The 17,273-nt window shown below is 38.1% G+C and overlaps 1 protein-coding gene across 9 annotated transcripts in view; it reads left to right on the plus strand.

Annotated features, from left to right (window-relative positions):
* IQCB1 (IQ motif containing B1) overlaps window positions 1-17,273 on the plus strand; it is a 111,059-nt gene that overhangs the window by 60,826 nt on the left and 32,960 nt on the right. For 8 of the 9 annotated variants that reach the window (XR_013527599.1, XR_001907436.5, XR_001907437.4 and 5 more), the window contains one exon: window positions 15,611-15,767. Coding sequence is in view for 6 of the 9 variants with exons in the window: in XM_017965189.4 (XP_017820678.2) it covers window positions 15,611-15,767 (157 nt within the window). In the remaining 3 variants the exon portion in view is untranslated. Of the gene's footprint in view, window positions 1-15,610; window positions 15,795-17,273 lie in introns of all 9 variants that reach the window. The other variant, XM_078351997.1, reaches the window with a different exon arrangement.

Below are 17,273 nucleotides of genomic sequence, written 5' to 3' on the forward strand. Positions count from 1 at the left end.
AGAGTCTGTGGAGAAAGAGAAGAGGAAAAGACCACCTTTCTATGTCAGGCCCTCTGTGATTACCGTAAAGAGGTAGACAGTGGAAAAAGTTCTACATCTGTTTCTGGCCAAGATGGAGTAACAGGGACTGGATTTACTTCCTGCCTGAAACAACCAGGAAAAGAAACAAACATAAACAGATAAAATGTATGAAACAATTGTTTTCAAGACTCTGGACATCAGACAACAAAGAACAATAATCTCTGAGAGGGAACAAAGCAAGCCCTACAATTACACTAGCTTACTGCCTTGAAAGAATTTCTAGGAAGAGAACAGAGAAGAGCTCTTTGGAATACTTGAGTTGAGGAGATGGCACTAAGAGTCTGGGAAAACAAAAGGAGCTAGACTTCATAGAACAGATTACCAGGTAAAGAGAGCTGCAAAGAGAGAGAACCCCAGATATCTACAGAATCTACCCCTTGAGTATTCAGAATACTAATCAGCATATACATATGAGGAAATTATCCAAAACCAACAAAACAGTCATCTGAAAGGGCATAATGCAAGTAAGTCACAGTCCACCTAGAAGCATTACCGTAGGTGATGCAGGGGTCAGACTGTCATACTCCTGCTTGCTGATCCACATCTGCTGGGAAGTGGAAAGCAAGGCCAGGATGGAGCCACCGATCCACACAGAATACTTGCACTGGGAAGGAGCAATGATCTTGATCTTCATCATGCCGGGCACCAGGGCAGTGATCTCCTTCTGCATCCTGTCGGCGATGCCAGGGTACATGGTGGTGCCACCAGACAGCACTGTGTTGACATGTCTTTGTGATGTCCATGTCACACTTCATGATGGAGTTGAAGGTAGTTTCATGGATGCCACAGGATTCCATGCCCAGGAAGGAAGGCTGGAAGAGTGCCTTGGGGCAGCAGAACTGCTCGTTGCCAGTGGTGATGACCTGGCCATCAGACAGCTTGTAGCTCTTCTCCAGGGAGGGGCTGGAAGCCACCATGGCCATCTCCTGCTCAAAGTCCAGGGAGATGTAGCACAGCTTCTCCTTGATGTCATACATGATTTTCCACTCGGCCGTGGTGGTAAAGCTGTAGCTGCGCTTGATGAGGATCTTCATGAAATAGTCAGGTACTCACCAGCCAGGTCTAGAAGCAAGATGGAATGGGGGAGTGCATACCCCTCATAGATGGGCACCGTGTTGGTGACCCCATCACCGGAGTTCATCAGGATGCCAGTGGTACAGCCAGAGGCATACAGGAACAGCGCAGCCTGGATGGCCATGTACTCGGCTGAGGTGTTGAAGGTCTCAAACATGATCTGGGTTATCTTCTTGCTGTTGACCTAGGGGTTGAGGGGGCCCTTGGTCAGCAGCACAGTGTGCTCCTCGGGAGCCACACACAACTTGTGGTAGAAGGTGTAGTATCACATCTTCTCCATGTCGTCCCAGTTGGTGACGATGCCATGCTTGATGGGGTACTTCAGGGTGAGGATGCCTCTCTTGTTCTGGGCCTCAATCCCCACATAGGAGTTCTTCTGATGCATGCCCATGCTCGATGGGTTACTTCAGGGTCAGGATGCCTCTCTTGCTCTGGCCCTTGTCGCCCACATAGGAGTCCTTCTGATCCATGTCTATTATGAGGCCCTGGTGCCTGGGGTGCCCCACAATGGAGGAGAAGACAGCCCAGGGGGCATCGTCGCCCATGAAGCCTGACTTGCACATGCCAGAGCCACTGTCAACAACGAGCATGGCAATATCATCATCCATTGTGAGCTGACAGCATGTGTGAATGGGCAGTGGAGCAGCAAGGGCAAGGCTCTGTGCTTGCAGGGCAGACATGGTCTTGGCCAAAAAATGGTCATCTGAAAAGGTAAGAGGAAAGTGTGTCTGGAACTTACACAGGTCCAGCAATAGCACCGGTTCCCATCAAATACACTGGAGAAACTCATTAATTCACAGGATATTGCGAAGAGTACTCAGGAAGACCTTCCTTTAATAGTAGAATATAATTACCCTAGACAGCTCCATTCTGCCAAACAAATTATAAAAGCAAGAGCCAAAAAAAGATCAAAATGTTTTTATGTAATTTAACAGCATCCCAAAAAATACTAAAGATGTTACGAAATATCAAAATATCCAGCACCCAACAAGGTAAAAGTCACAATGTCTAGCAGCTAATCAAATATTAAAGGCATGCTTGAAGTAGGAAAACAGGACCCATAATGAGGAGGATATTGAATCAAACAAACCCAGAAATTAACATAAATGTAAAAATTAGCAGAGAAAGACATTAATACAGTCATTATAACTGTATTCTATATGTTCAAAAAGTCAAGTAGAAATGTGGAAAATAAAAAAAAATACCTATATCAAACTCTTAGAGATTAAAAACTCCAAAGTATAGTATGAAAAATACACTTAATCAAATTAATAGCAGATTAATAAAGCTGAAGTCATAGTAGTGTATACTGTACAGAATAAGTCACAGAGAGGGAAAAAAGAGAAAAATATTTGAAAAGACCATGACTGAGCTGTGGGACTGTAAGGGGCCCAATAAATGAAAACCTGGAATCCCTGAAGGAGATGTGGAGAAAAATAAATAACTGATAACTTTCCAAACTAAAAATGATAACCCCATACCCAAACCAGTTAAGGCACAGATACATGGAAAAAACTGTGCCAAGCAATATCATAATCAAAATTGTCAAGCCAGTGATAAAGTAAAAATCTTAAAAACAAAAAACTTAAAAATATTATGTATAGACAAAGATCACATTGCTCAGTAGAAACACTGCAAGCAATTCACCACATAAACAGAACCAAAAACAAAAACCACATGATTATCTCAATTGACGCAGAGAAGGCATTTGACAAAATTCAACAGCCCTTTATGCTAAAAACCCTCAATAAACTCGGTATCGATGGAACGTATCTCAAAGTAATAAAAGCTATTTATGACAAACCAACAGCCAATATCATACTGAATGGGCAAAAACTGGAAGCATTCCCTTTGAAATCTGGCACTAGACAAGGATGCCCTCTTTCACCACTCCTATTCAATATAGTACTGGAAGTTCTAGCCAGAGCAATCAGGCAAGAAAAAGAAATAAAGGGTATTCAAATAGGAAAGGTGGAAGCCAAATTGTCTCTATTTGCAGACGAGATGATAGTATACCTAGAAGACCCCATCGCCTCAGCCCAAAAACTCCTGAAACTGATAAGCAACTTCAGCAAAGTCTCAGGATATAAAATCAATGTGCAAAAATCACAAGCATTCGTCTACACCAATAACAGACTTAAAGAAAGCCAAATCAAGAACGAACTGCCATTCGCAATTGCTACAAAAAGAATAAAATATCTTGGAATACAACTCACAACGAACGTAAGGGACCTTTTCAAGGAGAACTACAAACCACTGCTCAACGAAATCAGAGAGGACACAAACAGATGGAGAAACATTCCATGTTCATGGTTAGGAAGAATTAATATCGTGAAAATGGCTATACTACCCAGAGTAATTTACAGAATCAACGCTATCCCCATCAAGCTACCATTGACTTTCTTCACAGAACTGGAAAAAACCACCATGAACTTCATATGGAACCAAAAGAGAGCCCGCATAGCCAAGTCAATTCTAAGCAAAAAGAACACAGCGGGGGGCATCACACTACCGGATTTCAAACTATACTACAAGGCTACAGTAATCAAAACAGCATGGTACTGGTACCAAAACAGAGATATAGACCAATGGAACAAAACAGAGGCACCGGAGGCAACACAACATATATACAACTATACGATCTTTGATAAACCTGACAAAAACAAGCAATGGGGAAAGGATCCCCTGTTTAACAAATGGTGTTGGGAAAACTGGCTAGCCATGTGCAGAAAGCAGAAACTGGACCCCTTCCTGACACCTTACACTAAAATTAACTCCAGATGGATTAAAGACTTAAACATAAGACCTGGCACCATAAAAACCCTAGAAGGAAATCTAGGCAAAACTATCCAGGACATAGGAGTAGGCAAGGACTTCATGAACAAAACACCAAAAGCATTGGCAACAAAAGCCAAAATAGACAAATGGGACCTAATGAAACTCCACAGCTTCTGCACGGCAAAAGAAACAGTCACTAGAGTGGATCGGCAACCAACAGAATGGGAAAAAATTTTTGCAGTTTACCCATCTGACAAAGGGCTGATATCCAGAATTTACAAAGAACTCAAACGGATTTACAGGAAAAAAACAAACAAGCCCATTCAAAAGTGGGCAAATGATATGAACAGATACTTTACGAAAGAAGACATATATGAGGCCAACAATCATATGAAAAAATGCTCATCGTCACTGGTCATCAGAGAGATGCAAATCAAAACCACATTGAGATACCATCTCACGCCAGTTAGAATGGCGATCATTAAAAAATCTGGAGACAACAGATGCTGGAGAGGATGTGGAGAAAAAGGAACACTTTTACACTGTTGGTGGGAGTGTAAATTAGTTCAACCATTGTGGAAGACAGTGTGGCGATTCCTCAAGGCCTTAGAAATAGAAATTCCATTTGACCCAGCAATCCCATTACTGGGTATATATCCAAAGGACTATAAATCGTTCTACTATAAGGACACATGTACACGAATGTTCATTGCAGCACTGTTTACAATAGCAAAGACCTGGAATCAACCCAAATGCCCATTGATAATAGACTGGATTGGAAAAATGTGGCACATATACACCATGGAATATTATGCAGCAATCAGAAATGATGAGTTCCTGTCGTTTGTAGGGACATGGATGAATCTGGAGAACGTCATCCTCAGCAAACTGACACAAGAACAGAAAATGAAACACCGCATATTCTCACTCATAGGCGGGTGATGAAAAATGAGAACACATGGACACAGAAAGAGGAGTACTAAACACTGGGGTCTATTGGGGGGAAAAGGGGAGGGCCAGTGGGAGGGGGATGTGGGGAGGGATAGCCTGGTGAGAAATGCCAAATGTGGGTGAAGGGCAGAAGAAAAGCAAAGCACACTGCCATGTGTGTACCCACACAACTGTCTTGCATGCTCTGCTCATGTACCCCAAAACCTAAAATCCAATAAAAAATTAAAAAAAAAAAAAAAAAGAAACACTGCAAGCAAAAAGTATCTTGGTTTAAAGTACTGAAAGGAAAAAAGTTATCAACCTAAAATTCTATACCTAGCAAAAAATATTATTAAAAAAAAAAAAGACTTTTTCAGACATACAAAAGCTACAAGACTTGATCACCACTTCAGTTGCACTACCAAAAATGTTAAATCCTTAAAGTTGTAAAGGATTTAACATTCCAGAAATGTTAAATTCTTTTTATTTGTATAGATTGAGGGAGTAAAAGGGCACATTTACATGCCTATATTGAAAGCTCCTGCCCAGCAAAATACACAATCAACGGTAAACAGTCTACAGAATGGGTAAAAATAGTTGCAAGCTTTACATCTAACAAAGGGCTAATACCTAGACTCTAGAAGGAACTCAACTCAAGAAGAAAAGAACAACCCCATTAAAAAGTGGGCAAAGCCAGTTGCTGTGCCTCATGCTTGTAATATCAGCACTTTGAGAGGCCAAGGCAGGAGGATTGCTTGAGTCCAAGAATTCAAGACCAGCCTAGGCAACATGGTGAGACCTGGTCTCTGAAAAAATTTTAAAAATTAGCCAGGCATAGTGGTGCTTGTCTGTGTTCCCAGCTACTTGCCTGAGGTGGGGGATCACTTGAGCTCTTCTTAGATGTATAGCTTGCAACTACTTTTTCCTTTTCCCATTCTATAGGCTGTTTACTGTTGATTATTTATTTTGCTGGGCAGGAGCTTACAAATGTGCACTTTTACTCCCTCAATCTATATAAATAAAAAGAATTTAGGCCAGACATTGTGGCTAACACCTGTAATCCCAACACTTTGGAAGGCAGAAGCAGGCAGATCACCTGAGGTTGGCAGTTCGATACCAGTCTGACCAACATGGAGAAACCCCATCTCTACTAAAACTACAAAAAAATTAGCCAGGTGCAGTGGGTCATGCCTATAATCTCAGCACTAAGGCAAGCCGAGGCTTGTGGATCACTTGAGGTCAGGAGTTTGAGACCAGCCTGGCCAATGAGGTGAAACTCCATGTCTACCAAAAATACAAAAAATTAGCTGAGCGTGGTGGCATACGCCTGTAGTCCCAGCTACTCAGGAAGCTGAGGCAGAAGAATTGCTTGAACCTGGGAAGCAGAGGTTGCAGTGAGCTGAGATCATGCCATTGCATTGCAGCCTGGGCGACAGAGCGAGACTACATCTCAAAAAGAAAAAATTAACTGGGCATGGGGGTACATGCCTGTAATCCCAGCTACTCAGAAGACTGAAGCAGGAGAATCGCTTGAACCTAGGACTCGGAGGTTGCAGTGAGCCGAGATCACACCATTACACTCTAGTCTGTGCAACAAGAGCAAAACTCTGTCTCAAAAAAAAGAAAGAAAGAAAGAAAAAATTTAACATTTCTGGAATGTTAAATCTTTTACAAAAGATTTAACATTTTTGATAGTTCAACTGTACTGGTGATCAAGTCTTTCAACTTTTATATGTCTGAAAATGTTTTGTTTTGTTTTTTTTTGAACAATATTTTTTGCCAGGTACAGAATTCAAAGTTGACAACTTTTTTTCCTTTCAGTAGTTTAAAGCCAGATATCTTCTTGCTTGCACTGCTCAGGAGGTTGAGACTGCAATGAGTCATGTTCATGCTACTTGACTCCAACCTGGGTGTCCGAGTGAGACCCTGTCTCAAAAAAAAATAATAATAATGGCAAGAAACATGAACAGACATATAAGTGGCCAACAAACATAATGAAAAATGCTCAATATCATTAATATCAGAGAAATATAAATTAAAATCATAATAAATAACCATATTATGCCAGTTAAAGTGGCTATTATCACAGAATCAAAAACAACAGATGTTAGCAAGGATGTGGAGAAAAGGGAACACTTACACACTGTTGGTGGGAATATAAATCAGAAATGTTAAGTTCTTTAAGATGTAAAAGACGGCCGGGCGCGGTGGCTCACGCCTGTAATCCTAGCACTTTGGGAGGCCGAGGTGGGTGGATCATGAGGTCAAGAGATCGAGACTATCCTGGTCAACATGGTGAAACCCCGTCTCTACTGAAAATATAAAAAATTAGCTGGGCATGGTGGTGCGCCTGTAGTCCCAGCTACTCGGGAGGCTGAGGCAGGAGAATTGCTTGAACCCAGGAGGCGGAGGTTGCGGTGAGCTGAGATCGCGCCATTGCACTCCAGCCTGGGTAACAAGAGTGAAACTCCGTCTCAAAAAAAAAAAAAAAAAAAAAAAAAAAGATGTAAAAGACTTAACATTTCTGTTTAAAATGATGCCAGGAAAAGACACCAGAGAGAAATCTGGCTCTACATAAATAAATTAAGAGCACTGGAAATAACTACAGCCATGTGTCGCATAACGAATTTTCAGTCAATGTACCGTATGTACAACGGTGGACACATAACATTATAATAGCATATTTTTACTGTACTTTTTCTATGTTTATATATGTTTACATACACAAATACTTACCACTACATTGAAATTGCTTACAATATTCAGTATAATAACATACTGTACAGATTTGTAGCCTAAGAGCAATAGGCTGTACCACATAGCTTACATATGTAGTAGTCTATACCATTTGAGTTTGTGTAAGTACACTCAGTGACATGCCACAGTGACAAAATCATCTAACAGCACATTTCTGAATGTATTCTTGTCATTAAGCAATGTATGACTATACATGGGTATATAGTAGTCCCCCTTAATCTCAGGAAATGCATTCCAAGACCCCCAATGGAAGGCTAAAACAGCAGATTGTACCAAACCCTTTATATGTGATATTTTTTCCTATACATAAATACCTATTATAAAGTTTAATTTATAAATTACATACAGTAAGAGATTAACAACCACAGTAATAAAATATAATAATTATAGTAATATACTGTAATACAAGTTATATTAATGTGGTCTCTCTGTCTCTCTCCAAATATCTTATTGTACTCTACCACAGAAAGTGAAACCTTGGATGAGTGGGAGACTGCTATGCTATTGAAAGGTTCTTACACTACATATGAAGTGATACGTTATCACTTGAAGATAGATTTATAAATTCAACATGTATAGTATGAACCCTAAAGCAACCACTAAAAGTTATAAAACAAAGAGTTATAGCTAACAACTAATAATAAAGTAGCTAATAAGCATATGAAACAGATGAAATTAAATCATAAAATATACTTGATTGATCAAACAAGGAAGAAAACGAGGAAAAATAAAAGAAAATGATGGGACAAAAAGAAAACAAACGATAGACTCAAACGTGATTGTATCAGTAATTAGAATAGGTGAAAATGGTCTGAACACCCCAATTAAAAAGCAGAGAGTAACAGATTAAATAAAAAATAAAGCCTGATTACATGTTGACTACAAGAAACATACTTTAAATATGAAAAATGGTGGAACAAATATAGAGGAATAAATTAAGAGCACATAAGAATTTTAAATGTTGATATACCTAATGACAGTGCTTCAAAATACATGAAGCCAACACTGATGAACCTTGATGACATGCTAAGTGAAATAAGCCAAATACAAAAGGACAGATATTATATGATTCCACTTATCTAAGATACCTAGAGAAGTCAAATTGATAGAAATAAAAAACTGAATTATGGTTTTCAGGAGTAGAAGGCAGGGATTAGGGTGAGAGGATAGTATTTAAAAAGTACGGAATTTCAATTTGGGCAAATACGAAAGTTCTGAAAATTGATAGTGGCAGTGGTCAAGTAACAGTGTGAATATACTTTAATGCCACTGAACTCTACAATTAAAAATGATTGAAATGATACATTTTATGTATATTTTACCACAATAAAAAAAATACATGAAGAGCCCGGCACAGTGTCTCATGTCATCCTGGCACTTTGGGAGACTGAGGCAGGTAGATGACAAGGGTCAAGAGATCAAGACCATCCTGGCTGACATATTGAAACCCCGTCCCTACTAAAAAAATAAAAACACACACACACACACACACACACACACACAAAAATTAGCTGCGCATCATGGTGCATGCCTGTACTCCTAGCTACATAGGAGGCTGAGGCAGGAGAATCGTTTGAACCTGGGACTTGGAAGTTGCAGTGAGCCAAGATCATGCTACTGCACTCCAGCCTAGTGACAGAATGAGACGCAGTCTCAAAAAAAAAAAATACATGAAGCAGAAACTGATAGAACTGTGATGAGGAATAGAAAAAGCCACAATTATTTCAATAAGCCTCTCAGCAACTTGTAGAATAAGCAAGGAGAAAAGCAGCAAGGATATGATATATATAAACAATACTATCTTGATCTAATTGACATTTTTTGAAAACTTCACCAAATAACATTCTTCTCAGTGGACACAGAACGTTTACCAAGATAGACTATCTTCCATACCATCAAATAAATCTCAATAAACTAAAAAAAAATTATACAAAGTATGTTCTCTGCCCACAATAGGATTAAGTTAGAAGTCAATAACAGAAATATCTCTGGTTATATCACCAACTGTATGAAAACTAAACAACACACTTCTAAATAACCAAGAGCTCAAAAAGAAATCAAAAGAGAAATTAGTATTTCAAACTGAATGAAAACTCTACCTTTGACAACTTGTATATTCCCCAAAAGCAGTATTTAGAAGGAAATTTTTATCATTAAACACCTACATTTTAAAAAGAAGAAAACTTAAATCAAAGACCCCAGAGAGGTGGGCACAGTGGCATGTGCCAGCTACTTGGGAGGCTGAGGCAGGAGAATTATGTGAGCCCAGGATTTTAAGGCTATAGTGGTCCATGATTGTGCCTGTGAATAGCCACTGTACTCCAGCCTGGGCAACATAGCAAGACTGTCTTGTTAAAAAAACAGACAAAACCAAGCAAAAATATAGACAGATCCTCCTTTCTCATTAGAAAAACAAAAATAGAAAAACCCTTAGCTTATAACTTAAGAAACTAGAAAAGAAGCAAATTAAACTCTAAGTAAGCAGAAGAAAGGAAATAAATATCAAAGGGAAATCAATAAACTAGGAAACAAAAGCAATAGAGAAAAATCAATGAAACTAAAAGCTGATTGAGAAGATCAATAAAATTTATAAAACTGCAGCCAGATTGATCAGGAAAAAGAAGATACAAATTATCATCAGGGGGTAAGAGAAGTGACATCAAAATAGACTCTACAAATATTAAAGAATAAGGGACTATTAATACCTTAATCAATACAACAAATTTTATGGAATAGACAAATTCCTCAAAAAACAAATTACCAAAGCTCACCTGAGAAGAGATAAAATGAATAACCTCATATATCTACGTGTCTACTAAATTGTAGCTAAAAACCTCTTCACAAGAAAACTTGCATGGCTGGATTACCTCACTGATAAGAAGGAAATAATGCCAATTCCATATAAAATGGAAGAAGAGGAAATAATTCCCAACTCAGTTTATAAGACCAGCAATACCCCAACACCATAACCAGAAGGCTTACAAGCAAAGAATTTCAGAACAATATTCCTAATGACCATATATTTCAAAATTCTAAACATTAAAACATTCACTAACATGGATGAATCTCAAAATAGTTAACTAAGCAAATTGAATCTAACAACATATTGAAAGGTTAATATATCATGAACAAGTAAAGATTATCTCAGGAATGCAGGGCTAGTTTAATCTTCAAAAATCACTTATTATAATTTACCATATTAACAGACTCACACTAAGAAAGCTCATTACATCAATAAATGCAGAAAAAGAACTTGACAAAATACATCTAGTACTGACACCTCACACACCCCAAGAACCAAATCTTAACAAACTAGGAATTTGGAGGAAACTTTCTCCCCCTGATGAAAGTTATCTATGAAATACCTACAACTGACATCATGTTCAATAATAAAAGACTGAATGATTCTCCTCTGAGATTAGGAACAAGACAGAATGTCATTCAACACAATCATAATCCCATCAGATTTTCTTGTAGAAATTGATACACTGATTCTAAAATTCATATAGAAATGCAAAGGACCTAGAATAGAATAGCTAAGTAACTGCAAAAAAGAACAGTTGGAGGGCTAACATTGCCTGATTGCAATTATAAAGGTATAGCATTTATAATAAAGCTATAAAATCAAAACATTTTGATACTGATACAAAGATACAAAAATAGATTGGTGGAACAGACTTGAATCCAAAAATAAATGCACATATACACACAACTAATTATTGATAAAGATGCATAGTTAATGCAGTAGAGAAACTGGAGCAATTGGCTATCCATACATAAAAAAACTGAACTTGAAGCCATACATAACTTCATATACAAAATTTAACTCAAAGTGGATCATAGGCCTAAATGCAAAACTTAAAACTATAAAACTGCTAGAAGGAAGCACTGGAGAAATATTGTGACCTTTTCTTAAATACAATACCAGAAGCATGATTCAAAAAGGAAAATTTGATAATTGATTTTATCAAAATTTAAAACTTCTCTTCAGAAGATACTGTTAAGAGAGTTAAAGAAACAAGGAACAGATGGAAGAATATCGTTGCCAAGCATATATCTGATAAAATTCCAATATCCATAATATAGAAAGAACTCTCAAAATTCAACAATAAGAAAACATATGAGCTAGTTGTTTTTGTTTTAATGGACAAAAGCTTTGAACAGACACTTCACCCAAAGATAGAGAGCAAATAAACACATGCATTAGTCAGTGAGGAATGCATCATTAGTCACTAAGGAAAATGCATATTAAAACCACAATATGGGCCCAGCACAGTGGGTCATACCTGTAATCCCAACACTTTGGGAGGCCAAAGCAGGAGGATTGCTGCAGCCTAGCAGTTTGAGATCAGCCTGGGCAAGATAGTGAGACCCAATTTTCTTAATAAAAATTTATAAATTTTCAAAAAACCCACAGCAAGATACTTCATATCTGTTAGAAGTTTTAAAATGGAACATGCCAAAGGTTAGCAAGCATGTGGCAGAATCATCTCTTGTTGGAATGTAAAATAGTACAAGTACTTTGGAAGACAGTTTGACAGTTTCTTTCAAAATTAAACATGTATCTATCATATTCAGCCATTCCACTCCTAGATATTTACCCCAGAGAAAAATAATGCATGTCCATACAGACACTTGTACATGAATGCTCATAGCCAAAGACTAGAACCATGGAGTACTATTCAGCATGTATAAAGGAATAAATTGATACTCTGAACAACATGGATAAATCGCTGGCCAGGCAAGGTGGCTCATGCATGTAATTCCAGCACTTTGAGAAGCTGAGGCAGGTGGATCACTTGAGCCCAGGAGTTCGAGGCTGCAGTGAGCAATGATGGCATCACTGCACTCTAGCCTGGGTGACAGAGTGAGACCCTGTCTCAAAACCCTGTCTCAATCAGCTTTTAGTTTCATTGATTTTTCTCTATTGCTTTTGTTTCCTAGTTTATTGATTTCCCTTTGATATTTATTTCCTTTCTTCTGCTTACTTAGAGTTTAATTTTTTTTTGAAAAAAAAGCACACATGGATGAATCTCAAAATAATTATGCTAAATGAAAGAAGCCAGATAGAGTAGAATATATTCTTTATAATCTCTTTTATCTAAACTCTAAAAATATAAACTAATCTATAGTAGCATTAAAGAGATAAGTAGTTGCTTCGGGATAAGCGGATGTGAAGGGTGAGGATAAGGGTTTACAGAAGGGCACAAGGAAATTTGGTAGTGATCAATGTTCATTATCTTGATTGTGATGATGGTTTCACAGATGTATGTGTATGTCAAAGCTTAGCAAACTGTACCCTTTCAATATTTGTTATTTAGTGTACGTTATTCTTACCTCAATAAAGCTGTATTTTTTTTAAAAATTGTTTTAACCTAAATGCTTAAAAAACATTTAGGGGTCCTGAGCTTTTAAAAATAATCAGCCTGGCCACCAATAAAACATGTCAAATGAATCTTCTGAGTGACAATCAATCATATTAGCAACTCCTGCCTTAGTCAAGCACCAGAACTGAATTGAAGAGAGGCAGAACCACAACTGAAAACTTTTTTTCCTGTGAGCAGAGATAGAATGAAGACAGAAGCATGCCTCCTTTCCAACAAATAGATAATCAGTTCCTAAGCTCTGTAGAAAGGACTATATTGCTTTTAACGATTTTAACCATTTACAAATTTCATCACCTTTATAACAAATACCGAAGCCCCCACATCCCAAGAAATTCTGATACAGTAAGTTTTGTGTGGTCTCATGTATCTATATTTTAAAAATTTATTTATTTTCAGTGTCGTAAAATAGATAAAATGTGAAAATTACCATTTTAACTATGTTTAAATGTACAGTTTGGTGGCATTGAGTACATTAATATTGTTTGTACAACCATCACTGCCATCCATCTTCAGAACTTTTTTCATCTTGCATAATTGAAACCCTATATCCATTGAACACTACTTCACCATTCTGCCACGACCCAGCTCCTGGCAACCACAATTCTACTTTCTATCTCTATGAATTTGCCTACTCTAAGTACCTCATGAGAGGAATCATACTTGGTTGTTTCACTTGGTATAATGTCTTCAAGGTTCACATTTTAGTATTTGTCAGAATTTTCTACTTTTTAAAGGCTGAATAATAATTCCATTATATATACTACATTTTGATTATTCATTAATCTGTCAGTGAAAACTTGGGTTCCTTCCACCCTTTGGATATTGTAAATAATGCTACTATGAGCATGTGTGTACAAATATCTGTATCCTTGTTTTTGATTTTTTGGATATGTGTCCAGAAATGAAAATGCTAGATTATATGCTAATTATTTTTTTAAAATTTTGAGGAACTGCCATACTGTATTCTACAGTAGCTATACCATTTTGCATTTCCAGCAGTCTCACACAGGGTTCCAATTTGTCCACATCCTTATCAACACTAGTTATTTTCATTGTAGTTGTTGTTTTTGATAGTAGCTAATAGATATGAAGTTGTATCTTATGGTTTAAACTTGCATTTTCTCTGGTTAGTGATTGTGAGCCTCTTTTCATTTGTTTATCGGCCTTTATTTTTTTTGCAGAAATGTCTGTTTAAGTCTTTTTTTTTTTTCCACAGGGTTATATTTTGTTCATTTTTTAATTATGTTGTTTTTGGTTGAGTTTTAGGAGTTCTTTATATATTATGGGGATTAATCCCTTATCAGATATATGATTTGCAAATATTTTATGCCATTCTGTGGACTGCCAGTTTACTTTCTTAATAGTAGTCTTTGGCACACAAAAGATTTTAATTTTGGGGAAGTTCATTTTTCTGTTTTTGTTTGTTTCCTGTGCTTTGGTGTCATATGAAGAAATCATCACCAAAACCAATGTCATGATGCTTTTCCTGTGTTTTCTTCTAGGAGGTTTACAGTTTTAGCTCTTATGTTTAGGTCTTTGATCTATCTTTTTTTAATACACTATATGTAGTTCTGATGCATACTCCTGTTTTTCTGAAATGCTTCTTTAACCATACTCTAGTGCAGCGGTTTAAGATCCTGTGGCTGAGAAGTAAGGTTTTAGTGGAACAGGGTTGTATCAAGGATCACAAACAGGAATATCTGAGAAAGTTGTGGTGTCAGAATCTTTATCAGCTCCAAAGTTAAGGTTATTTCATCCTTGCCCAAACTAATCAGTTAAATTTCTCTTAAATTAGCTGACTAGCCAAAAGAATATGGTCCTTTGAATGATTTTATCCCTTGTTCTGTGAATCCAGAAGCAGTTATAACATACGACTTCGATAAATTTGAGAGTAAGAACAGGATAAGAAGTAAGACAGTCTCTCAGAAGGGGTCTAAAACAAAGGAATTGGCTTTGTTACACTTGTTCCAGCCAAGTGTCTTTTATTTTTTTTTTTTATTTTTTGAGAAAGAGTCTTGCTCTGTCACCCATGCTGGAGTACAATGGCGAGATTATCGGCTCACTGTAACCTCCATCTCCCAGGTTCAGGTAATTCTTCCGCCTTAGTCTCCCATGTAGCTGGGACTATAGGCACCTGCCATCATGCTTGGCTGATTTTTGTAGAGACAGGGTTTCACCATGTTGGCCAGGCTGGTCTTGAACTCCTGACCTCAGGTAATCCACCCGGCTCAGCCTCCCAAAGTGCTGGGATTATAGGCATGAGCCAACACACCTGGCTCCAGGCCAGTCTTTACCAAAGCATTTGTAATTTTTCACTGCAATCGCTCAATCTTCTCTCTTCTCCCAGAATTCCACAGTGTCTGACAAAGTAACGTATGAGCATATACAAAACAAAACAAAAAAACTTCTCCACCATTATTTTTTATCTAAAACTTTTAAGAGACTATTTAATACTTGCATAGGAATACAAGGTAGACATTGATCATGAAATTCAATTGATAAAATGAAAGACAGTTAAGCATTCTAAAATCTCTACTAAGTGGTTGGGTACTTTGATAACCTGTGTCCTCTCTGTGACAAGTTTTTCTCTCCTGTGTTTTCAGGGCTCTCCAATGCCAGATGTGGTCAGTAGGGAGCTCCATGCCCAAGCTCAAGAACGACTGCAACACTATTTTATGGGCAGGGCCCTAGAAGAGCGAGCCCAGCAGCACAGAGAAGCTCTGATGGCACAAATCAGCACCAACGCTGAACAGCTAATGAGTATGTGCTTGAAAAGGAACAACCTATGTAAGGATTGTGACATCCAAAACCTTCAGAAGGGAACAATTAGTAGGCATCTTTAGCTCATCCCCTAACCTCAGGAAATTTCTACGTAGATGAGACCAGCAAACCGTCTTTTCAAATGATGCCAATTTTATAACCTCCTTCTTGCCTACATCCCCAGGCCTTGCCATCATTCATATGTATCAGGACAAAGTTATAATTTCAGATGCTGAGCCCTACTAGCCATCTTTTACTATGTAATCTGAAAAGCTTTTCATCATATTTTAGAAGTAGATGATGACAATAGTTACAGTGCCATTCACTTGTAGAGCATTTTATGTTTTTTTTTTTTCTCAAATGGAGTTTTCGCTGTGCTGCCAGGCTGGAGTGCAGTGGCACAATCTTGGCTCACTGCAACCTCCACCTCCCATGTTCAAGCAATTCTCCTGCCTCAGCCTCCCAAGTAGCTAGGACTACATGTAGTAGGCGTGTGCCACCATGCCTAGCTAATTTTGTATTGTTAGTAGATAGGGGGTTTCACCATGTTGGCCAAGATGGTCTCAATCTCTTGACTTCGTGATTGACCTACCTTGGCCTCCCAAAGTGCTGAGATTACAGGTGTGAGCAATCATACCTGACCTATAATTTTTAATGAAGTACTTTTACAAAAATTAATTTATCTGTGTCTCACAACCACTGATCCATTTAATGAGAGACCCCATCCATGAAGCCCATGTTTCAGTCAGCCTCTTGGATTTCTTTAGTGTATGTGGACAGAAAGGACCACTGTTTTCTATTTAATGGCCACTACTTATGAATTGTATATTTTTAAATTGGATAAATGGCTGAAACTGAGCCTCTCATCTATAGAGTGAGGTTCTACTATTAAAGTTTCTGTTCTTAAAATAAACCATCTTACAAAAATCTACATCTTATTTTATAACACAGAAATGGCCAGGTGCTGTGGCTCATGCATGTAATCCCAACATTTTAAGAGGCCAAGGCAGGCAAATTATCTGAGGTTAGGAGTTTGAGACCAGCCTGGCCAACATGATGAAACCCCATCTCTACTAAAAATACAAAATTATCCGGGCATGGTGGCACACGCCTGTAATCCGAGCTACTCAGGAGGCAGAGGCAGGAGAATCACTTGAACCCTGGAGGTAGAGGTTGCAGTGAGCCACGATCATGCCATTGTACTCCAGCCTGGGCAACAAAAGTGAAACTCTGACCCAAAACAAGCAAACAAACAAACAAAACCAGAAATGAGCTGAATATGGTGACTCACGGACATAATCCCAACACTTTGGGAAGCTGAGGCAAAGAATTGCTTGAGTCGAGGAGTTTGAAACCAGCCTGGGCAGCATAGGGAGATCCCCTTTCTACAAAAAAGAAAAAACATTAGCTGGGTATGGTGGCATAGTCCCAACTACTTAGAAAACTGTGGTGGGAGAATCACTTCAGCCCAGGAGGTTGAGGCTACAGTGAACTGTGATCATGCTA

Source organism: Callithrix jacchus, chromosome 15 (assembly GCF_049354715.1).
Source record: "Callithrix jacchus isolate 240 chromosome 15, calJac240_pri, whole genome shotgun sequence".
Lineage (NCBI taxonomy): Eukaryota > Metazoa > Chordata > Mammalia > Primates > Cebidae > Callithrix > Callithrix jacchus.